Source organism: Natator depressus, chromosome 28 (assembly GCF_965152275.1).
Source record: "Natator depressus isolate rNatDep1 chromosome 28, rNatDep2.hap1, whole genome shotgun sequence".
Taxonomy (NCBI): Eukaryota; Metazoa; Chordata; order Testudines; family Cheloniidae; genus Natator; species Natator depressus.
In genome coordinates, this window is record NC_134261.1 from 12,944,931 (window position 1) to 12,969,503 (window position 24,573).

A 24,573-nucleotide genomic window follows, 5' to 3' on the forward strand; every position below is an offset into this window, starting at 1 on the left:
AGCCCACTGGGCGGGGAGGACGAGCTGGGCTGCTAGCCCTGGGCCACCGCTGCGCTGCCCGGCTTGTGCGGGAGCCTTCCTAGGGTGACCAGATGTTCTGATTTTATAGGGACAGTCCCAATCTCGGGGTCTTTCCTATACAGGCTCCTGTTACACACACAGACACGCACCCCCGTGTCCCGATTCTTCGCATTTGCTGCCTGGTGACCCTAAGCCTCCCCCAGAGCCGGAGCAGAGTTGTGTGGGGCTGGGAAGCTGGTCTCTGGCCAACAGAGGCTGGCTCAATAAGAGATGTGACCTGCCCCCCCCCGTCCCAATCTCTCTTGGCATGCGCAGCTCGCAGTGTGGGGAGCTGGGGGGGAAGGGGGGGGACAATCCTACATGCGCAGAGGCGGAGCCCAGAGAAACTACATTTCCCACCACACCTGGGGCTTTCCAGGGCGCTCCCCCCCCCGCAGGTTGCAGGCTCAGCCCGGCTGGGAGGGGCCGAGAGCCGGGGGGGCCGGGAGAACAAAGGAGGAAGGACCGTGCGTGCGATCAGCTCCTGCCCCTGGAAATGCCCCGCTGCAGCCGGCGGCTGTGAGCAGAAGGGTCTGTGCCGGGGGGGGACCTTCCTTAACCCCCCCGCCCCGCCCGGGGCCGGGCCCCGCTCCCGCTGGAGCCGCCCTGGGGCCGCCCCGGACTCCGCCCGCCCCGCCGCGGCGCTGCAGCCTCCAGGTACCGGAGCGAGCCCCGGGGGCGGGCGGTGACTCTGCCCCGTGTCTGGTGGGGGGGGGACAGCAGGAGCCCAACGCCCCCCAGCCCGGCCAGGCTCTGCCCTGGGGGGGGTCCCAGAGGGAGGGGGACCAGCCCCCACTGGGGTTCCCCCCCCCCCATTTTTACCTGCAGTGATTTGTCCTTGTTTGGGTGGGAATCGTTCCCCCGAGTGATTTCTGAAACGGGAAGAGGGTTAATGGGCAGAGCCCCGAGACACAGGGACCTCGGGGGGGGCCCCCCACTCTCTGCAACAGGGCCTGGAAAGGCCCAGGAAGGGGAGGGTGGAGCAAGCGCCCCCCCTGGAGAGGGCCCAGCTGAGGTTTCCCAGTCCCAGCTACTCCCCCCCCCCCCCCACGCCCAACCCAGCAGCCTCCCTCTTCCCCCCCCCGGCCTGCTAGTCCTATTCCCAGACCCCCCCGTGCCAGCCCTGCCCCACAGCCATTGGGCTTCTGACTCCAGCCCCACTGAGAGCCACATCACCCAGGGCTCCCGGCCGGCCACGTGAAGGTCAGGCCAGAAGAATCGGTTATTGATTGAATATCACTGTTTAGTCCCCTCAACTTTCCCCTCTTCTCTCTTGAGCTGTTGAATGGGGACATAAAATATCCCCTGGTATTGGCACTTCTCTTATATTGGCAAATATTTAGTTTGTGCCCCGTTTTTCTCCTCAGTTCTGAAATACGGATATCAAATTCTTGAAAAACAAAAATCTTCCCACTTCTCTCCAGGTGTCTGACTGATTTAGTGTCCCTGGAGATTTTCCCCATCTAATTATCTGAGAACATCGACCCTTCTCAGGTGTTGCCCTTTCCTCCACTTCTTGAATACTGATTGCTATAAAAGCCTTGCGAATTTTCCTCTTTTCGCTCTAGCTATCAAAAGCTTGACCTGAAATCCATTCAAATTTTACCTCTTTCCCTTGTGCCCACTACTGCTAGAAAATCCCTCAAACTTTTCCCCACTTTCCTCTAGCTTGTGATAGGATGCTAAAATTCCCCATATTCGCAGCCTTTCCTTTTTCTTACTAAACACAGATCTCAAAAATCAGATGTTACCATTTCCCATATTATCCATATCGGATTTTTTTTAAAAATCCTCACATGTTCGGAGGTGCTCCTCATGGGTTTCAATCACAACCTCGTCTACCTTTTTGGAGGGAACCTGTTGCCTGCGTCTCTCCATCTCGAAGGTTGCAGGGTTACCTCTGCTCCCAGCCCTCCCCAATCTGATGCCTGGAATTCCAACCCTTCCCCCAGATCAGGCCCTTTATCTCCCCCCATCCCTCCCTGTACAAACCCGGACAGAGACCTGGGCCCCTGATGTGCTGGAGATGGCGCAGACCTCAGAGGTCAGGCCCCCCCGTTGTGGAAGGCTCTGCACAGACCCTGACCAAGAGCTGGGTCCCCATTGTGAGAAGTGTGGCACAAACTGTGACTGAGGTCAGGGCTCCTATCGTACTAAACGTGGCTCTGACGTGGACTGAGCTGAGGGCCCCCAGTGTGCTGGGTGCTGCACAGACCTTGGCCAAGTTGGGGCACTCATTCTTGCTGCAGAGACCCCCAAGGGCATCACAGACCCTCTTTTGATGTTCCCTCTCACTCCGCCCCCCACCCATGCATATGTGGAATGAATTTTGTTGTGACTCAATATGGAGGTGATGTGTGGTGGGGTGGGGCTGAGGGGTTCAGAGTGTGGGAGGGGACAAAGGGCCAGGGTAGAGGGTTGGGATGCAGGGGGGTGGGGTGAGGGCTCTGGCTGGGGGTTCAGACTCCCCCCCTCCCCTCCAGCAGCATCTGGGTTGGGGGTAGGCGCCTCTCCCCACTGTGATAGCTCCAGGGCTTGGGGCGGGGGGGGGGGGGGAAACGTCTCTCTCCCTGCTGCAGCAGATCCAGGGCTGGGGAGAGGGGTGAACTTCCAGCAAGCATGATTCCAGTTTCCTTTCTTAGTGTCCCCCTTCCCAGCTCTGACACCACAGAGCCCTACACCTGTGTCCCTGTTCCCCTTTCTCCCACCCACCCACCTCCTGATTGACTGCAGACTCAAGTTTTACTATATAGTTCTGCTTAGCTATACCTTAACCAATCATTTTACTGAAATTTAAGTAACCAATCCTAACATATCATAATATGATTTAACCAATTATATCCTACCACCTTGGTTTACACCCAGCAAAATTAATTATACAGCAGAGAGAAACAATCACAGAACCAGACAGAGATTATACAGACAAACAATGGGGAAATGGGGACTACAGTGATAGAACAAACACAGAAATGAGGATTTCACATCCCAGCTATGGATAAGTGAGTTCTTGCCAGACAGGATGCTATCAAACTAAGTTTCCTTTTACATCTTCTAGGCACTTCCCTTTCTCTGGAGGCGATAGGATACAGTCCTGTCCTGATAATGCCTAACAGCCCCATAGCACCTCCTTTCGATGCGACTAGTTTGGAATGGGAGGAGGTGACCGGTTGCTTCCCATCTTATGGCTGCCTCTGTTGCTTAGCCAAAGGCCTTAGCCCAAGAACAGGGCCTCCGACTGTCTCAGTAAGAGAAGGCCCTTACACTGGCAGACAGTGATTGATTCTTTTTATACCTCTATAACTAGCCAAGTGATAAGAATACATCTAAATTCTTAGAGTCTAGGCCTTTACAGACAGGCCTGAATGTCTATATCCTAACATTAGGGCTCGTCAGGCGTGTGCTCTCTAGGGAGCACGTCACTGGCCAGGGCTTCCAGTCTTTCAGGAGTGGGGTGCTGGATTGTATTTACTGATCTCAAAAGGAGAAGACTGATGTCAGACAATATCCAAAGAAATCTTGCAAACAATTATGCAAATAGACTCTAATGCTATTAAAACATGGTGTTACTATTCAGTCGCTTAAAAGTATGTAATTACGATTATGAGATAAGCATGCAAGATATGAACTGGCGTCTAATTTCCATCTCTTAATGCCTGATATTTTTACACTCACACCCACCATCTGTTTTGGGTTTTTTTTTTGAAATTTGATGCACAGCACCAGTCAAGTTAATTAATGAATGCATGTCAGTTACTGCCTGCTTTCTGTTGCAAAAGCATCTGATTGAGCACCTAATTAAAACTGTACCACTGTATGTGGAAATGCCTCAGAGCTTCGCTCCAGTGTGTTTAAATGTGAAGGAAAAGTTTCTAAATTAAATACATGTCAGGATGGTAAACGGGGAAAATAAACAGAAGTGCCTCTACCCAGTCCTGTTGACTTCTTGTCCCAACCCCCCATGAGTTCTGGCCTATTGGTCAACTCAGCTCCCAGTCCCACATCAGCTGTGCCCTCTCCTAGCCTAACCCATTTCTACTGCAGTTCTTCGTCCCCCTCGTCCAGGCAGGGGGTTGGCGCTGCAGCCCCTAAGGCACCTGCGTTAATCACTCTCTCACATACTGGGGGGATTTAGATTTCAGGGAACGATTTATCAGAGTTACTGACTCTGGGAGGTGGGAGAGAGGAGAGACTGAGAGGGAGTTTGCTCCCCACGCTCTGTAGGGCCATGTTCAACCCTGGTAGTCTCCATGTTACCTCATCTTCCACCCTCCCCCATGTGTCTCTGCTCATGTGTGAGAGTGTCCCCTTCTGATCATAATGCCACTGGCCTCAGCAGAGCTCCCAGACAGGAGCTACATCACGATGGGGTTACGCTACTGAGAGTAAAATACATCCCAGGGAGGGTGTAATTATCCTCAAAGCAGGCATCACAGTCTAGGAAGTGAAATAATTAAAGTATTTCATTACTTAAAAGTAGTCTTGAAAGGGTTGGGTTTTTAATCAGTAAATGTCAAGTTCACTGCACATGCAAACACAGATGAAAAAAATATGTATATAGGCAAAGTGACAAATGCTGCTGGAGTAAGTGGAATTTGATTGAAGGATATTTACACTGTATATTTTGCATGTGACATTGACAATTTGTTTGAACAGCTCTAAAGATCTAGCTTCTTTGAATCTCAGCATTTAATCAAATCAGTTATTGTCTGGCCACCCCCGATAACTTCCCACAGCGCTGAACACTGAAATGGAAGAAAGGGTTTAAAATATATACACTGATATCAGTTAAAATTATTAATAAAAAATGGACAAAATGGATTCAGCAAAGCCAGCCAAACAGCAATCGCAGTATGCTAGGGGATGGAAATTCACAGCTAAGGAACCCAGCCTTAATTCTGCCCTGTAGTGACACCAGGCAATCGCCATAGGGCTATGAATAAGGCATTTTACTGTATAAAGCCCCAGATTAGATTATACCAATTTGTAAAGACATACCCTGAGGGAAAAAATCTTGTATCACCTTCACTGGGTTGTTTCTTTTATTGGTAATTCATGGATATTAAGGTCAGAAGGGACCATTATGATCTAGTCTGACCTCCTGCACAACGCAGGCCACAGAATCCCACCCACCCACTCCTGTGATAAACCTCTCACCTATGTCTGAGCTACTGAAGTCCTCAAATCAGGGTTTAAAGATTTCAAGGTGCAGAGAATTCTCCAGAATTCACAGAAGGCAATAGATAAATAATGTTCTCTCAGTTTTGAAGTGGCCCATTTCAGATTTCTGGGAAGTGTCTATAATTTTGCACGAGGGGCCAGGTCCTTGGAGCGACGGGACCTTGGTTTCATTTTAACTTGTGCATACTCAGCAGCTTCTGGATTTTGGTTCAAAGTATTAACATTTTTCCCTGGCCTCTTCTTACAAGTACTGCTATAGAAAGTAGGGAGGGGCAGGAACTCACTGCAGGATCAGTAGCTGAGTCCCTTAGGTATTTATAGCTCATCAGAAGAAGGACCGGGATTGGTGGGTGTCTAGGGATTTAATAACAAACACAAATATCATCATTGTTAATGAATTTTCCATCTTCTAATTCCCATAACCCACTAATTATCCCTGGCTGCCCCCGGGAGTCTGGGGCGGGAGTACTAGTAAACTCCTTTAGCCACTGTGGAACCTAAGGGACAAGGATCCTTCACACACCAGGGTAGGGAAGGATCCTCAGGGGCTGGCTGCAGTCTCCCCTTGCTGCTGTGAGAGGAATGGGCAGATGGGAAATTAATTTCTTCCAGGGGGTTGAAAATGTTTGGTTTAGAGTCCTGCGCTCGGTCTTCCTGTTTGTCTCCTTCTGCCACTTTCAGATCTCTTGGAGACAAGGTGGATGAGGGAATTTCTTTTAGGACCAATTGGAAAAAGTTACCTCTAATATCCTGGGACTAATCTGGTGCCAACAATTTTCAGTCTCACTCCTTTTCCCTTTGTACCTCCTCCCAGTCACCTCCCTCTCAGCTGGGACTGCCCCATATGACGGGGCAATTAGGGTTCACTGCTGGAGGTGGACTGCGTTTCCCCCAGCACTAACGGGAGTGGATGCCTGTGTGCATCAGAGAGGAGGAGCTCTGGGACTCATACTCATAAGGGGATGAGACGGGAGGGGATGTTTGTGCAACGTGTGAGCTCTTGGTAAAATGCAAGACTGAGCAGTTGCTGCTCCCCCATAGGATGATTTTAATTCACTATTTCTCTTCTCTCCTCCACTGATTTTTGTCCCCTTCTCTCTAAAGCGCCAACCTTTGTTTAAAACCTCCTTAGATTTGGGGTGTTTCCCCACCCATTTTATCAGCAGGATTTGTCCTTGCCTGGGTGGGAAATTATTGACCCGAGTCTCTTCCCAAATGGGAAGAGAGTTAGTGGGTGCAGTTTGGGACAGCCTGGAGACACAGCTGCCTCTGGGACCAGGAGCAGGGTGGCTGTTCTCTGCCAGCAACAGAGTGTGGAAGGGGCAGAGGAGGAGCATGTGTCCCCCATGGAGACTGCCCAGCCCCAGCTGCTTCTACCCCCCACAGCAGGACTCAAATCTCTTGACCCCTCCAACTACCAACCTTCCCTTGCTGCTACCCCTTCCTGGCTGGCAGAGAAACTCTAAGCTCTATCCCCTTCTCTTGGCCTCTGAAAGTTGCCTTGCCCAGGGCTTTGCTGCCTGTGTGAATGGCAGGTAGGGATGGGGAGCCATCACTTTCTGGGTATTTACTGAACATTCATCTAGTCACTGATGCCTTCATTAATTCAGAGTTAAAGTTGCCCAGCAGTATGTTGGGCCCTGCCACAATGTCAAGTTCAGCAAAAGTCAAACCTCCAAAAACTTGGAAATACAGAGCTAATGTGCATGCCAGTGCAACCTTAACTCTGCCCCCTGGAGCTGGCAACAGCCACTGGGCATCCTCTCTGTACTCACTATATTAGGTGTAGCTGCACCGATTGAGAGAGGTGTTAGTCAGAGCAACTTGTGGAGGGTGTGATTGTGATATGAGGAGATCTGGGTCTGAGTCCCCCCCATGTGTGCGATGAAAGGAATGAGGTGCATGTGTACCTTGAGCTTCCAGTCTGTATCCAGTCTGCACTGAGCTGTGCATGTTGCCAGCAGGAAGCAAGGGACTCTCCTAAAGGGGTGCTCTACCACCTTCAGACTTGACAGGCGGGACTCAGCCCCCACAGTCTTGGCTTCTGCTATTACTGCCACATCTGGGTCAGGACCTGTCAAGGTTCCTTCCCCACTCTGAACTCTAGGGTACAGATGTGGGGACCTGCATGAAAGACCCCCTAAGCTTATTCTTACCAGCTTAGGTTAAAAACTTCCCCAAGGTACAAACTTTGCCTTGTCCTTGAACCATATGCTGCCACCACCAAGCGTGGTGAACAAAGAACAGGGAAAGAGACCACTTGGAGATGTCTTCCCCCAAAATATATTTCCCCCCCCCCCCCCCCAAGACCTGCACCCCCTTTCCTGGGGAAGGCTTGATAATAATCCTCACCAATTGGTACCGGTGAACACAGACCCAAATCCTTGGATGTTAACAATGAAAAATCAGGTTCTTAAAAGAAGAATTTTAATTAAAGTAAAAAGAATCACCTCTGTAAAATCAGGATGGTAGATACCTTACAGGGTAATCAGATTCAAAACATAGAGAATCCCTCTAGGCAAAACCTTAAGTTACAAGAAGACACAAAAACAGGAATATACATTCCCTTCAGCACAACTTATTTTACCAGCCATTAAACAAAAGAAAAATCTAATGCATTTTCTAGCTAGATTACTTACTAATTTAACAGGAATTGCAAGGCTTGCATATCTGATCTGTTCCCAGCAAAACCATCACAGACAGACAGACCCCTTTTTCCTCTATCCGCCCCCTCCCCGCTCCAGATTTGAAAGTATCTTGTCCCCTCGTTGGTCATTTTGGGTCAGGTGCCAACGAGGTTACCTTTAGCTTCTTAAAGCTTTATAGATGAAAGGACATTGCCTCTGGCCAGGAGGGATTTTATAGCACTGTACACAGAAAGGTGGTTACCCTTCCCTTTATATTTATGACAGGATCCCTGTTAATGGGAGGGGTTCACCATGTCTCGGAGTTTCACGCTAGTGGGAGGGGGCTAGGCTTGTACTGGAATAAGGTCACTCTGTGCTTCACAATGTGGCAGAACCTAGAATGTCCATTAGCAGGGAAAAATCCTGGGGGGGGTGCAAAAAATCTGCTTATGGAATGGACAAAACACCCGTCTGAATTCTCACATTGCCCTTCTCGCCCAGGCAGGCTGGAGAATAATGTCCCCGTTTCACTCCAGATCATCCCATCCTCCCAGGGGGAAAGAAATGGCTGCAATGGAGCTGGCTCAGGTAAGGGATTATCAGGGAGCTGGTGGTGGGTTCTGGTTGGAGGGAGAGGAGCAGTAAATGCATAGGAGGGTGGGAGCTGCTAGAGGTAGTGGGAGGCAGGAAATATCTAGGGTGGAGAAAGGGAGGGGACAGGATGTGACAAACTTGCTGAGACTTGTGTAATCTGGGGCCTAGTTTCAAGGAATAGGAGTTAGGAGTGGAACTTCCCCTCTTTGTTGAAGAGTAAATAACCCCTTGTGCAGGGCTGGGAAAACTTCCCAGACTCCCAGTGCTGGAGCCTGAACCGACGGACACTTCATTACTTACTGCCCAATCTTTGGGACAACTGCAAACTTTATCAGTGATGATTTTATCTTCTCTTCTAGGTCATTGATAAGACTGAACTAGCACAGGGCCAAGAACCAATCCCTGTAGGAAACCACTAGAATACATCAACTTGATCAGGATTCCCCATTTAGAATCGCAGTTCGAGATCTATCAGTTAGCCAGCTTTTAATCTATTTAATGTATGCAGTGTTTATTTTGTATCATTCTAATTGTTTAATCAAGATATTGTACTGAACCAAGTCAGATGTCTTACAGAAGTCTCAGGATAGTACAACAATACTCTTAACTTTATCGTTACCTGGGGTTTTCAGAAACTCCTTAACTATGTCACTCCAGGCAGTCAGGAATAAATCAATGGGAACACAGCAATTCTCTCTGATCAAGGAGTAATGCAAGTAAGCCTGCTCATGTCTACCACTGCATTTTATTAGATTTAAGCACACAGACATAAACAATAGGTTTAGAACATCCCAATTCTGGGATGGTATTGAATAATCAACGATGGGTCAGTACTGGCCAAATGCCTCCCTGCTGGGGAGTAAAGATTTCTCTCCAAGGATAGCTCCAGATGACTGCTCCAAAGTACACTCTATTATCTAAGCTTCTATTTACATGGCCCTGCTCTCCCATGAATAGCGGGGCTGTGACTGGAACAGGTACTGAGTGAGGGACTCTTGTTCTTTCAGGGGCCGGTGACTTTCGAGGAGGTGGCTGTGTATTTCACCAAGGGGGAGTGGGCTCTGCTGGACCCCACTCAGAGAGCCCTCTACAGAGACGTCATGCAGGAGAACTATGAGACGGTGGCCTTGCTGGGTAAGGAGTCCTGTCCCCTTGGTTATTAGGTGTGTCATCTCTGAAGACCCCGAGTAGTAATTTCATACTGTTACTTATGCTACTCCTGGGGGAATTGTGCCCAAAATTAAAATTCTGCACCAAAATATTAAAAGTTTGGTGCACAATATTTTAAAAATTTGTCAAAATTCTGCATATTTGTCAATAATGCAATATAATCCAGCTAGTTTCAATTATTTTGATAATTTATTTAAACTGCAATACAATGGATGGAGAATGGGACTGGGGAGCATTGGAGAAAAAAAAAAAAAAAATCACCAAACCCCCTCAGTCTAATAGTAGCTACTATTGACCCTTTACTTCTAATTATTAGTCAACAAATATATGAAGCCCTACGCTCAGCGTTACATCCTAGAACATGAAGAACGATTTATACTGGCTACTGACCATCTCCAAAAGAGAATAGAAAACAGTTCATGGAGCACATTTTGATAGGAATTTTTTTTGGTCCAAAAAAATTCAGACCAGTCCTAATCACTAACACACCAAGAACATTTATAAGGCCATACTGTCCTTTAGAATAAGGTTCCTTTGCACCACTCTGGCAAGGTAAAGGAGCCTTAAAATTTTTACACCTGTTTTATACTCCTGGGGGAATTCACTAAGAACAATGGGAAGAATTCACCGAGCAGACAGGCTGCTACATTCTCCTCTGCCTGAGGCAGAGCCTGCCCCCACACCTACCGCTTCAGAAATACTCCAAGCCCCCTACTCCATGCCAAGCATGCTGCAATAGTGAATTTCTCACACACACACACACACACACCACCCCCACCTACCCAGCCCTCCATGCCAAGGCAGTGATTTACTTCTCTACCAGCTGCTCTGGGTGTCTAGACTGACCTATCTGCACTGCCAGGGAGTAGGCGCGTGACCGCTCTTGCAGCTTCCCTTTGCTTCCTCATCAAAAGTCATTTTTCTGCAGGTAAGCAAAGAAATCTGGATGTGGGGGCAGGAATTCTGTGCACACTCACTGATGCAAGTTCCCCCAGGAGTAATCAAACAAGTTTTGACAAGTTTCCTTGCCCACCCTTTTTGGCCTTATCTCCCACCCACTAGTATAATTTTTTGGACATTTGCATTTGTTGGTTCTGTCAGTCACTTTAAAATATTCTTACTGGATGCATTAAAATTACATTAATAACTAAAATATGCTGTCCGTACAATTCTGAATTAAGTTGAGTAAATAGGTGTATGACTCATGCATGGCTTCTGTGACAGTCACATGAGCTCCTCTTTTGATAGGAGAGCGTGAAGGGAAAAGGGAGAACAGAGCCATGGGAGGGGAGGAGAAGGGGGGAAGCAGATAATTCTGGGGTGCCAGGACGTGGGGAGGGTGTGTGCAGGGTTAGAGCTCAGAAGCAGCAGGGAGGGATGAGGTAGTGAGAGACGAGGAGAGAACAAGAAGTTCCCAGGGTACTGGGATGTGGTACCAGCTGAGAGTAATGGGAAGAAGGAGAGGGGAGTGTGGATGAAGGGCAGCTAGGAAATGGGCTGGGTGGGTCAGTGGGAGGGAGGAGAGGTTTGGGGGGATGTAGAGCTGTGGGGGATCCCAGACCTTTAACCCCAAATCCCTGCCCAAGCCTTGTATAACTTGCCCTTGTAGGTGGCTACTCAAAGTTAATTCTGCAGTCGAAATATTGGTGCAACTTATACAGAAAATTTAATTTAAACAGCTATAATTGATATAATAAGCAAGGATCAATACACATAACTATTAGAATAAGGTAAGTGTAGTAAAAAAGGTCCTGCATTGTTCATACTTGTCTTGCATTGTGTATACTTACAATGTATGGACGCTATTGTAAACAAAGATCAAAGGGCAGGTGAGCCCAACAAAAGGGAGGTGCTGATTCAGTTTACACTGTCCCAGGGACCCAACAAACCTGCAAAAATGGTAACCGGGTGAGGTATTTTATCCCCTTCCCTATGATAATAGTATGGATATATATCATGTGTCCTCCTTTACCCAGATTACAAGAATGTCAATAGCTGCCTCTGCCCATATGTGGCCTCTGGAAAGTCCATAATTAAGCATCAAGCATTAACACTCGTGATTTACACCACTTATTTATTAATAATTCCAATATATGAATGCAGTCCAACTGCCGAGATACCACATAGCAACCTAATTGCTAAAGCCCACCCCAAACTTCCTTCTTTCAGAATCCTGTGGCGTATTGCACCTGTTTGTGGTAACTCATTAGTCTCTCAAAATGAGGGTGTAAAATCTGACTTGGGATTCTCTCCATAAGCCCATTCAGCTAAATCCCAGATTTTAGCATAACTCCTCCCACAAAGCCTCAGCCTAATAGAATAGGCCCTTAACTGTAGCAAACTGAATAACCCATTTATGTTCACATCCTTGCCCTCCACCCATGTTGCAAGCTAATAAACCATTCTCTGATTAGGTCATTTTCCCTCTAGCTAGCATAACATCGCCCACAAGACATAAGACTGGGTCATAGGTCATTAAATCAGGTCAGGGTCAATGGGAGTATGCTTGGGGAGAGTCTTGTTCTCCCCATCTGCAGCAGCCACCACAAGCTGTCTGCCCTCCAGGCTCCTTGAATCTTTGAGCCTGTCTCGCTCAAGGTCACATGGCCCAGTTCCTGTTTCTGACATTCTCCTTTTCTGGAGAAATTACAGGCTCTTGCTTCTGAATTTTAGTGTTTAATTCCCCAGCCTTCTCCACGCACTGGTGGAGTTTAATTCTTCCTCCCCTTACACCTGAGTCACTAGATTTCCTAATTCCCCAAAATGTGCTTTTGTGATGTCACAGTTCCAGGGTAATGTAATGGGGTCAGCACCCGCTTCTCACAAGTACCCCCTCTAGTTTGGTGTGTCCTGTCTTTAAACCAGTCTCAGACCTGCCATCAAGCCATGCCCCTAGGACTTCTTCCCTGGGGACAGTGGTTTTGCTCTCTTAGGCTCTTTTGGCCTAAGTCTTCAGGTGGGCCTCCTGACAGTTCAGTACCTTTCTGGGGCTTGATTGATGTCCAGTTGTAGGCCCTTCCCCAGTGGCCCATTGGGGGGGACCCAGGCCCACCCACTACTCTGGGTCCCAGCCTTCACCAACATCTTACCCTTAGCTCAGGATTCTTATAAGCTCAGACTGAGCAAGCAAGCAAGCGAGCTCTGGAGCATCCTTTGTGCTATCATTCCATCAAGCAGCCACACTCCTCCAAGGAACTGCACTGTCTCTGGATCTGTAGCTCCTTTATATGGGGCCCTCCTGGGCCCTGATTGGCTGCTTCCCCTGCAGCCACTCTAGCCTGCTTGGAGGACCATTCCATTGCTCCTGGGGTGAGTGTGTCAGGACCCTGAGGCCTCCAGCCGGGGGTTTCTGGGTCCAGTCCACGCCATCACAGGTAGCTAAGCCTTTGACCTGCCTCCATGGTCGGCTCAAGGAATGCCCTCTCCGGTATCAGGCCTCCAGCCAGCCCCTCTCTAAGGGCAGGGACCCACATGCCTCTCCTTCTTGACCAGGGTTTGAGGATTGCAGCTTGTCCTCCACGGTGTTCACTGGACTAACCTCCAGCTCCAGTGCTTTGCTTTCTCTCCAAGGGCTGTGAGCAGCGTGTGTGTGTGTGATAGAGGTGGGAATTTGGTACCTTGTGTGCCGACCCACCCTCTAACCAACAATTCTGGTTATGAAACATGATTCCAGAAAGGAAGAGTCATTCTGGGGGGGAAATGCAGTAATAGTGGCAATTTCCAGAAAGCACTGGGGTCTGTCTCAAGATCTGTGCTGCGCTCATCAGATCTGTCCCTCTGCCTTCATGGAGTTCACTCTGCTGTGGGTTCTGCCCCTTCCCCCATTCTGTGTCTGTCTTGTCTGTTTAGATTGTAAATTCTTCAGGCCATGGGCCATCTACTATTCTGTGTTTGTACTTTGCCTAGAACAATGGGGACCCACTGTTAGTTGGCCCTTAGGCACTAAGGTAATGAATATGATTTATAATAATAATATCTCTCCTGCTACTTTGAGCCAAGGAAGCTGGCCTTGGGATGTTACTGCTTAAAAATGAGCTGGGGTTAAAACCATGGAATGTTCTTTGTGACAAGTATCCCACAAATTCCACTGACCTCCCTTGTTTTCTTTCCCTGGAGTAGGGTTTCCAGTTTCCAAACCTGATGTGATCTCGCAGCTGGAACGAGGGGAAGAGCCGTGGGTCCCAGACCTCCGGGGCTCTGAGAAAGAAGTGCTCCCGAGAGCTTTCTGCACAGGTGAGGAATTGGTGAAACCAACTCAAAAACTGTTTGGGAATGCAGGAAACATTTGGGATGCCCTACAGAGACCCTGTGAGCTCTCCAAGTTCAGGATTGTTCCCTGCAGATGTGGAATCATTGTGGCAGAGGTCAGTCATGGCTTCCCAGCTATTCTGACTGACAACTGGCAGCAGGTCCCTCCCCGATCTCACTTTCCCCTGAGTGTTCTGATGAGATGCAGACCCAGAACTGATCCCTTCCTCTCTCCTTCAGTGAAGGGTTTTGGGAAAATCAGCTCCTGATAGATTTGACCTCTCCAGCTTATATTTTTGTTTGTTTCACAATTGTTTCACATTCTCTGAGATTTCCTTTCTCTCCGGCACAGGGAGTGACCTATGTCTGGATTCTCTCTGTCTCCCATCAGGTGATGGGATGGTGACTGAGAATGAGAAGGAGACACCCCAGGAGGAAGATGCTGAGCAAGTAGAACCCCATGGGATGTTATCAGGAAGATCCAAAGGGAATGTTTCTGGGAGTTGTGCATTTCCAGAAAAATCAAAAGCCTGTGAGATTCAGCAGAGGCCAGAGGAAAACTTGAGTAGCCACTCAGACCTTATTACACGCGACAGAATCAACTTGGAAGAGACACGCTACACATGCCATGAGAGTGGGAAAAGCTTTAATGTCAGCTCGGACCTATTCACACATCAGCGAATGCACAGAGAAGAGAGACCTTACACGTGCTCTGAGTGCGGGAAAAGCTTTAGTCAGAGCTCCGCCCTTATCACACATTGGAGAATCCACACGGGAGAGACGCCCTACACCTGCTCGGAGTGCGGGAAAAGCTTCAATCAGAGCTCACACCTTATCACACACAGGAGAATTCACACAGGAGAGACACCCTACAGATGCTTGGAGTGCGGGAAAAGCTTCAGTCAGAGCTCTGCCCTGATCACACATCAGAGAATCCACACGGGAGAGATGCCCTACACCTGCTCTGAGTGCGGGAAAAGCTTCAATCGTAGCTCAGCCCTTATTAGACATCGGAGAATCCATACGGGAGAGACGCCCTACTCCTGCTCTGAGTGTGGGAAGAGCTTTGGTCATAGCTCAGCCCTTATCACACATCAGAGAACCCACACTGGAGAGATGCCTTACACATGCTCTGAGTGTGGGAAAAGCTTCAGTCAGAGTGCGAACCTTATTAGGCATCGACGAATCCACACGGGGGAGACTCCGTACACGTGCCCGGAGTGTGGTAAAAGCTTCAATCAGCGCTCAGCCCTTACCACACATCAGCGAATCCACACGGGAGAGATGCCCTACACGTGCCCTGAATGCGGGAAACGCTTCAGTTATAGCTCAGCCCTCATCACACATCAGCGAATCCACACGGGCGAGACGCCCTACACGTGCCCTGAGTGTGGGAAGAGCTTCAATCGGAGCTCAAACCTTATCACGCATCAGAGAATCCACACCGGCATGTCATCCTACAGATGCTCTGAGTGTGGGAGAAGCTTCAGCCACAGCTCAGCCCTTATTAGACACCGGAGAATCCACACCGGCGAGACGCCCTACACGTGCTCGGAGTGCGGCAAAAGCTTCAATCAGAGCTCAAACCTGATCACACACTGGCGAATCCACACAGGAGAGACACCTTATACGTGCTCAGAGTGCGGGAAAAGCTTCAGTCACAGCTCAGCCCTGATCACACATCAGCGACTCCACACGGGAGAGACGCCCTACACATGCGCTGAGTGCGGGAAAAGCTTTAGTCAGGGCTCAGCACTTACTAGACATCAGAAAAGCCACATGACACAGTACTATAACAAATGCCTCGACTAGGGCTGGCCAAAGGTTGTTTTTTTTTTAATATCCCATTTGCTAGTTCCCACATAGTGATCTGTGCACCGTCTTCACCGTGGTCTCGCAGCTCTCCCAGATGAGTCGCCTGCTTCTGCCTTGTGCAGCTCACCCTTCTTTGGGGTCAGTCCTGTGATTCTTTTCTATCAGCTCCTTTCCTTTTGAGTCGTAGGAGTGTTTCTCTCTCCTGCCAAGAATGTCCATCAGCCCCAGGAGACGGGGGCGGGGGGAAGGTTTGATCCGAACAAGCTACACTGAGGCAAAATCTACCCGTGCCTTACATCCACTAGGGCTGTACATGGCGTTGGCTTCTCAAGTGAGTGATCTTGGTGTGAAAAGACAATTTTAGATGTAGAGCAGATGCAGCCCAGGTGCAGTGGTTGGCATTGGCTTTCCCCTTGACCTGACCTAAACTCCATCACTTTTCCTAGTCTAAACAAACCCTGAGTATCACGGTTATACTGTTCCCCCATTTCAAAGCAATTGTTAGTCATTTATTTCTCCCTTTTGGAGGCAAATTGTCTCCTTCCCAGTTGCTCTGATGTTACTTCGGGTTGCGTTGGAGAGCAGATATCTTTTCTACCATTTTCCTCGTTTGAAATATATTGAACTATAACAAAGAGCAGGAACAGAGCTAGGGGAAAATGTCATTTACCCTCTGAATCAGAGGGATTTCCTGCTTCCCCCTCACCATCACTGTGCTCCCTCAGCCCAGTAGCTTTAGCTTCTGTGTCAACCACAATAGAGTTTATCCTCCCCATACGCTATCTCGCCACCTCCCATGCCATATGATGCAGTGTTCCCTGCACTCTGTGCTAGGAACCACACTTTGAGTCTCAATCAGTCTTCTTGGGGCTGGGGACTCAAGTGTCACAGAGCTGGAGGGGAAATCTGAGTGGATCCCAAACACAGGGTATTCATTCTATCCCTGTTTCTATCTATTTGCAAAGCTGCTTCTGAACTTTTCCCTGCTCATCTGGGAGTTTTGTTTACAGACGGGAAGGTTGGCTGTTTGTTCCCTGTTAGGGTGATGTGAAATGTCTTGTAAATAACATGACTTAATAATAATAATAATAAGGTGATGTTGCATGAAGAAGATTTGAATACATCAGAGGAAAATGCAGTGCAAGATTCTGTTCTTATTTTGAGTCATCAGATGTAACCTGCTCTGGAATGTGATTTTATATGAAACTGAAAGTGTCTTAATTACTCCTGGAGGAATTCTGCACCACTGTACACGTGCAGACAGAATTCCCACAGGCATATCTTACGCTCCTCAGTGTTGCAGGTTTCTCTCTCTTTCCTGAATGCCATTTGGTTACATAATTGCATATTCACTCTATTTGGAAGCCTGTCACTCAGATTTGCTTGGGACTTTGAGATAAGAGACCATTTGCTAAAACAGTCATTTCTTCTTATGTTTTTTTCTTTCCCTCACCCCTCCAGGGTGCCCTGGGGGAAGCTCAAGTGCAGTTAGGTCATCAGGAGTGACTACTGCACTCTGTTGGACACGCTACCAAGGAGACAGTAGCACTTCTAATTTCCATTCTGAAATGGTGAAAAACAGCAAATCACAAATTGTGGAAATAGCTGCATGCAATCACACTGTTGTTCAGTTGGTTAAGTCAATATTTTTTTAAAGGGCTGGGAAGAGGATTCCCTAGTAAGTGACTTGTAACTAAGCAAAACACCCAGGCATTTGGCTCCCAAAGCAGTGGTGGCCCACACCCTGCAAGAGGCTGCTCCTGAAGATCTCTCCTCCTTAATCAGGTGAATTTTGCCTATTATTTTGGAAATGCAATCCGTGTCTAGGTAGAAAGAGATAAAATGGATGATATTTCAGTTGAGCTCACCATGGGATATATGGCAAATATATAGAAAATCAAATCCATGTTGAATGTGATAGAGCTGCAGAAAGGTACCTATTTTTAACAGATACCTGACATTTGGTGTCTTACAGGGATTCTGAGCCACACCTGTATCTGTTCCCTAACTTAAATGCGTGCCATCAGATTAAAGAAAGAAATGGGCATATTTGGGGGAGTTATACCTCACTATTTCAACTTTACATGCAGTGTTGATCACAGTGAGCACAGTTTTGAAGTCAAAACAGGAATATGTCAGGGGTGTGTCATGTCTGCAATCCTCTTCAACATTGCCATCGACTGGGTAATGTGATGTACAACAGAAGACATGCCAAAAGGCATTAACCTTCTCATCCCTTGAAGACCTGGACTTTGCAGATCATCTTGCTCGCCTATCACATACCCAACACTGTATACAGGAAAAAACAATTTGGCTCAATGCATTCAGCCAGGAAATTGGACTGAAAATCAACCACAATAAGATGGATATCATGACCTTTAATATTGCCTCACCATCACCAGTACGGATAGAGGATCATGTTCTCACCAATGTAGAAACATTCACGTACTTGGGCAGCAACATCAGGCAGGACCGTGGCGCAAGCCAGGACATCCGGAACAAAATCATGAAAGCCAGGAACACATTCAGGAGCTTAAATACAGTCTGGAAATTATCAAAATACAACACCAAAACCAAACTCCATATCTATCAGAGCTGTGTACTTTCAACCTTACTTTATAGTGCAGAATGCAGGGGAATGAGAAAGTATGACATGTCCAAACTGTCTTCATTCCAAACAACCTGGCTCAGAAAAATCCTCCATATCTTTAGTCCTTGAACAATCTCAAACCAAGATCTATTGACACAGTGCAGCCAAGAGGATCTGAGCACCATCATTCCCAGGAGGCGTTGGAGATAGATTGGCCATGTGCTTTGGAAGGAAACTGATTCCATCACCAGAATAGCAATAAGATGGACACCTGATGCAAGCAAGAATGAGGCTGCCCAAAAACAACATAGCGAAGAGGTGTGGAAGTTGAGCTGAAAAACCTGGGGCACAGCTGGGGAACTATTGAAAGACTTGCCAGAAACAGAGAGGAGTGGAGGAGCTTCCTTCCGAGCCATTCCATGCCTATGGGTCCCAATCTGGCTGCCTTGTTGGACAAGAAGCACTTCCATGCTGGGCAAATGATGGTAGCCAATGAGGGAATGTATCAGATTCCAAGGTCAGACTTTGCAGGATACATGAATGCTAAGTCCAGAATCTGTGGTTTGGTCTCTTAGTTTTGCTATTATGGCTAATGCAATTGTATCATTTCTCCTCCTGCTGCTACTTTGAAAGATTAGAAAGTGTGAAAATAGAGCACAGGTGGTTTTTCCTCATGATGTGATCTTCCTGCCTAGTGTGAGACCCCTTCCACCCACACTTATGGGAGAAGACCCAGGGAGAAATGAACTCTCAGAAATGGAAGGCTCCTAGCTTATGGTAGAATGTGACTTCACACAAACCTCACTGGGTGGAAATGGGAATTAAGAGAAAACTGCCCTATCGGTTTATATTTTGTAATCGTTGAATAAGTTGTTACCAGCAACAATGAAATTAAACATGAAGTTAATTAGTGTAAAGTAAGAGGCAGATTATGTGATAACCTGAATTATATTGTAACACTCAAAGTTTCCTTCTTGTTCTCTCCCTGCCCCCTCCTACTACATAGGAAATGGTGGCTAATCCTGAAATTAAAACCTCGCTCCAAAGGAATTAGAGTGGGGGAATATGTGAGAGAAATAGCATGTACGAGAATAGAGACCCAGTATAGACTGTAATTATTTATTTTTCAAATGGAATTTATTTTGATAAGCTTTAAAATAAATCTTCTGTTGGGAGGAAAATTACTTGAGACAAGATGTATAACTTTTTACTCCATTGACCTAATAGCCATAGAGTTCCCCAGGTCTCCTGTTTGAAAACAAAGATGTCCCATTGGGCAGATGTCAGAATTTAAAATGGTGATGGATGCACGATGATAGCTTTTCGTGGTTGGTTGGTTTGGTTTGTTTTTTTTAATTTTGTTTTTGTTCTGTTTTTGCAACCAGTTATTTTTATGGGTGCTGAGGAGGCCAGCTGTTAGAACACAGCTGTTTATCCCTCAGGCCTGGCTCTGGAAACCTCCCCAGAACGGGTCTTTTGTTTCTCTCATGTTTGATATAGTTGGGGTTCGCATGTGCACACTTCTTGCGGTTCACAACAATGGATACTTGGAGAAACCTGCTGGGTGAAGCGGGCCTTTTCCAAACTGACATTGGCCCAAAGCCTGCCTCACTTCAGCTGGACTGGGACACGTCTGTATCGAAGGAGGGATTCACACCTGATTTGCCCAGAGACCTCGGGGGAAGTGTGGTAAGGCGGGATAAGCTGGAATCGACAATAATAAAGTTTAAAGGTAAGGGTGGAAGTTCATCACCTTTCAGCTCATTCCCTCTGAAGCATCTGGCACTGGTCACTGTCAGGCAGCACACTGGGCTAGATGGACCATTGGTCTGACACAGTATAGCCAGTCTTACATTCTTATATTATGTACGCCACCTAAGAGAGACTAGGATCCCAGGAGTGATCCCTTCTGAGGAATGAAGCATGTCGACAGGCTATGCAACTTTCACTAATCTCCCTGTACCTGAAAAAGCCTGCTAGCCCAACGTGCTGGACCATCTATGTCATAATTGGTATGACTGGAGGTGGCTAGGGTAGCCCACACTGAAAATCCCACGGTTAGGGCAGGATGCAAAAGGAGAGCAGATTCTCCCAGAACTGGCAGTTAAAACCGTACTTAGATTCACCAACCAGTCACAAACTGATCCCCCACACTGGCTATCAAGAAGCTTAAAGAAAAAAAAGAAAACCACTCCCTTTATTGCACTCCAGTTTTCTGGCTCCCAATCAGCACCTAGGTCCAGTAGAGTGAGAAGTTATTTAAAAACTCTGCTCACTATACAAAATGTTCTTCTGATTCCTAAAGGGCCAATCACATTACCAGCTCAGTACCCAAAATACCGTGCTGCTAGCCAATCCTTTAGTATCCAAAATTAAAGGTTTATTAGAAAAGGAAAAGGAGTTTTTAATTGGTCAGAGCAGTCAGATACATACATATCACTTCAGAATCCATATATCAAGTTCTTACCAGCATTGGTGAGTTTGCTGGCTTTTAGAGTCCTTCTGGAACACATCCACAGCTTGGATGGGTCTATCAGTCCTTTGTTCAGAGCTTCAGGCTGTAGATCAGTTGCTCCAGAGGTAAGAAGCAGGATTGAAGACAAAATGGAGAAGACACAGCTGCTTTTTATACCCTTTGCCATGTGGCTTGTACATTGTGTGTCCCAAACATAAGCTCACAGTACATGGGCAAGGAAAAGCACTTGGAGTCCCTTGTCCACAGATATGGCCCTACATGTCCTGCTGCCTCATAGGTGTAACCCCTGCCTTCTCTCAATGGGCTCTTTGTCTTTGATGGGCCATTCAGCAGGCTAGTTAGTGCTGATGCCCATCTGTCTGGGGTTGTCACCCAGAAACAGCAGAAGTTTGATATACAGATATGCCACACATATTTATAACTCACAATACAAAGATGATACATACATATGTGAGGGAAAATTAACAGGACATAAAACTCAGGTCAAGGCCCTGGCTTTGGTCAAACTTGCCTGCAGGCCGTAAACTGAGATCCTGCTTGCTTATGTGGGTTAAGAGGTAGGAGAAGTCACAGTGGAAAGTCCCCAAAATGGAACTATAGTTTTCTGTGCAGAAAGGGCATGAAGGGGCAGGATGGAGAAGTCCCCAGACAGAACAAATTTGCAATAGTCAAGCTTATGAAATATATAACTGCAACAGTTGTGTTAGAAAGGTCGCAGACTGCAAAAGAACAGACAGTGAATAACAGGAAGGGCCTAGTGGGGGAGACGCTTGTTGTTGCTTTTGACCAGTGTTAATTTTGCAATGTATTCTAAATAAGGTAATTAATAGGGAAGTATGTGTAATTTGTCTGTGGTTTTGAGCTTTAAAAAGCTGTGTGTGCTTTGCATTGGGGGGCAGCTACTCAGAGCTGTTACCCCCCTGCGCTTGTAATCAATAAAGGAGCCTCAGGCTTGTTCTGATCCAAACACAACACATGGTTAATTTTCCACCACACATATAAACATTATTATCATATTTAGCCAATTATAAGTTTCCCACCAATACTTTACATGGTGTATCTTGTAAGATTCATTGCAAGTTTGGAATATTGGTATCAATGTGATACATAGTAACTCATATTCCATATAGTGGCACACCTGGTTCCTTAACTGCAGCTAAAGGTCCTGCTCCATGTGAACCCAAAGGCTGAGAGCTGCAGAGATCCAACCCCTTGTAATCTTAGAAACTTATTGTTCTTTTTTGTTCATTTTTTATTAACGTGGAGACCTCCCAGCCGTTCTATTAGATTGGCTCAGTGGGTATGAGTGTGTGAACACTTCTGAAAGCCACACAGGGACGATGCAAGGAAGAATCGTTCCTCAAATCTTAATAGCCTTCAAACTCTGCCCTATGAACTCACTGAATACATGCTCCTCACCCATGGCAGCTTTCCAAGGAATTGGAAATTGTTCACTGAGAGCTGTTTGAACTTCTCTTCCTAAGTCTCAATAAGGTCCGTGTCTGTGTTGGAGGGCGAGGGGGAGGAGACGTATTAACCACGCAATGTTCCCTCTAATTTTTTCCATCCACGTGTGGAATGAATTTTTTTATGTGCAGCACCAATATTGAGGTAATGTGAGGATGTGCCCTAACCCTAACCCCTAACCACAACCACCACCCACCGGACAAAAAAATCTATGACAGGTTTCAGAGTAGCAGCCGTGTTAGTCTGTATCCGCAAAAGGAAAAGGAGTACTTGTGGCACCTTAGAGACTAACTAATTTATTTGAGCATAAGCTTTCGTGAGCTACAGCTCACTTCATCGGATGCACGCAGTGGAAAATACGGTGGGGAGATTTATATACACAGAGAACATGAAACAAGGGGTGTTACCATACACACTGTAACGAGAGTGGTCAGGTAAGGTGAGCGATTACCAGCAGGAGAGAGAGAAAAAAAGACGAGGAGTGGATGTGTCATTACACAAAGCAAAACTATTTCCCCATGTTTATTTTTTCCCGTACCGTTCCTCACACGTTCTTGTCAACTGCTGGAAATGGCCCATCTTGATTATCACTACAAAAGGGTTTTTTTTTTTTCCTCTCCTGCTGGTAATAGCTCACCTCAACTGATCACTCTCGTTATGGTTCTTGGATTTGCCTGGCAGCCAGGAGGGGTGGGTAGCCTAAAGAAAAGGCTCCCAAGAAATGTATTGAACTGCTTTGGGTGGAACTGGATTAGAAGTTGGAGTGCTGGATGCTACTAACATAGAGGTACTGGCAAACAAAGGAAATGAAGTTCATGAAGTAAATCATAATCCTTATGAGAATATACGTTTCTTCATTTTATAGCAATTGGGGGGCTGGGATTTTGAATGTTATGTACCCAAATTTAAATATAGTCAGTTAAAAGTGTCTTATGGTAACACCTGTGCCCCTTGGAATGGATTTAACTGCTTTACAAACGTTGCTTCTACATCCTGATTTAAAGAACCAGCTCGATACTGCAAAACAGGAAGGGCGCAGAGTCATGGTTACCATCCATCATAATGGCAATGAAATTAAACAGGTATTTGCAAGACTTGGCCAAGATCTGTCACACCACTGGTGGGAAGTGTTATTGAGATGGTCCCCCACTGGCACAGGCATCCTGAATTTGGCCCTACACCCCATCATAGTGATCTTGGGCTGCCAAATAGTAATGGTTTTTGTTACCAGCCTGATGACATGCTGGACCTGGCACAAAATCCGGCAATTGCAAGTCCCCTGACAGATGAGTCAGTGGTTACTGCCACCAGCACTCGTACCCCTGGGAAAGGAACATATCCTACTTGTCGCCCCCTCCTTGAAATGGGAAAGGAGGCTGAAGCAATCGCTTGTCAATTGCTATGCAGGTGTGCTAAGTATGGGATGCCGACAAAAAGATCATTTGCTCAGTCTAGGCTGAGAGCCTTGAGCTTTCGTTGGATCTCAGCTCAGGTGCATCCAGAAAAGGTGTGGCAGGAACCTCGTGTGACAGGTGACCTTACGGAGGGGAACTATGTGGGGAGATTTTGGCAAACCAGTAAAGTGCCTGAAACCACTATTGCTTAATGCTAAAAGCAGCAAAGTCAGCAGGCCATAAATTGGCCATGCAGCAGCCTCAGCTTGACCAAGGCAGGAGGGGAGGGGGTTTTGGGTGCCACAGAAAGGGCAGCTTGACCCCGCGTCCTTCCTGATAAGAATTGTGTTCAAGTTGCTGATACATGCATTTTAGGGGCCTCAAGGCTGAAAACTCTGGGGGGAAAAACACGCCTTGTTAATCAATAATCATAAGGAAACCGCTTGCTTGACCGCTGAAACTGCTTGCTTACAATTGTATTACTAATTGTCATAAATAGAAAGGGAAGGGTAAACCCCTTTAAAATCCCTCCTGGCCAGAGGAAATCTCCTCTCACCTGTAAAGGGTTAAGAAGCTAAAGGTAACCTCGCTGGCACCTGACCAAAATGACCAATGAGGAGACAAGATACTTTCAAAAGCTGGGAGGAGGGAGAGAAACAAAGGGTTTGTGTGTCTGTCTACATTTTGTCTTTGCCGGAGATAGACCAGGAATGAAGCCTTAGAACTTTTAGTAAGTAATCTAGCTAGGTATGTGTTAGATTATGATTTCTTTAAATGGCTGAGAAAAGAATTGTGCTGAATAGAATAACTATTTCTGTCTGTGTATCTTTTTTGTAACTTAAGGTTTTTGCCTAGAGGGGTTCTCTATGTTTTGAATCTAATTACCCTGTAAGGTATTTACCATCCTGATTTTACAGGGGGGATTTCTTATTTCTAATTACTTCTATTTTTATT

The 24,573-nt window shown here is 46.9% G+C and overlaps 1 protein-coding gene across 2 annotated transcripts; it reads left to right on the forward strand.

Annotated features, from left to right (window-relative positions):
- Positions 1-699: 699 nt before the first annotated feature.
- LOC141978906 (uncharacterized) lies at positions 700-21,647 on the forward strand. Of its 2 annotated transcripts, none has more exons than XM_074941270.1 (5): positions 700-717; positions 8,367-8,453; positions 9,467-9,593; positions 13,749-13,862; positions 14,230-21,647. In XM_074941270.1, the coding sequence occupies exons 2-5, from the start codon at positions 8,382-8,384 to the stop codon at positions 15,687-15,689; spliced, it is 1,773 nt and encodes a 590-aa protein (XP_074797371.1). In that variant the 5' UTR covers positions 700-717; positions 8,367-8,381; the 3' UTR covers positions 15,690-21,647. The 2 variants fall into 2 exon arrangements, with proteins under 2 accessions (XP_074797371.1, XP_074797372.1); XM_074941271.1 differs by having other exon boundaries at positions 701-717; positions 14,269-21,647.
- Positions 21,648-24,573: the final 2,926 nt, after the last annotated feature.

What these genes read in the sequence shown, in the direction of transcription:
- LOC141978906 (XM_074941270.1), top strand. Translation starts at nt 8,382, where the DNA reads ATGTCCCCGTTTCACTCCAGATCATCCCATCCTCCCAGGGGGAAAGAA. An exon ending in TGAGACGGTGGCCTTGCTGG is followed by an intron (nt 9,594 to 13,748) that starts GTAAGGAGTCCT and finishes TCCCTGGAGTAG; the next exon opens with GGTTTCCAGTTTCCAAACCT. An exon ending in CCCGAGAGCTTTCTGCACAG is followed by an intron (nt 13,863 to 14,229) that starts GTGAGGAATTGG and finishes TCTCCGGCACAG; the next exon opens with GGAGTGACCTATGTCTGGAT.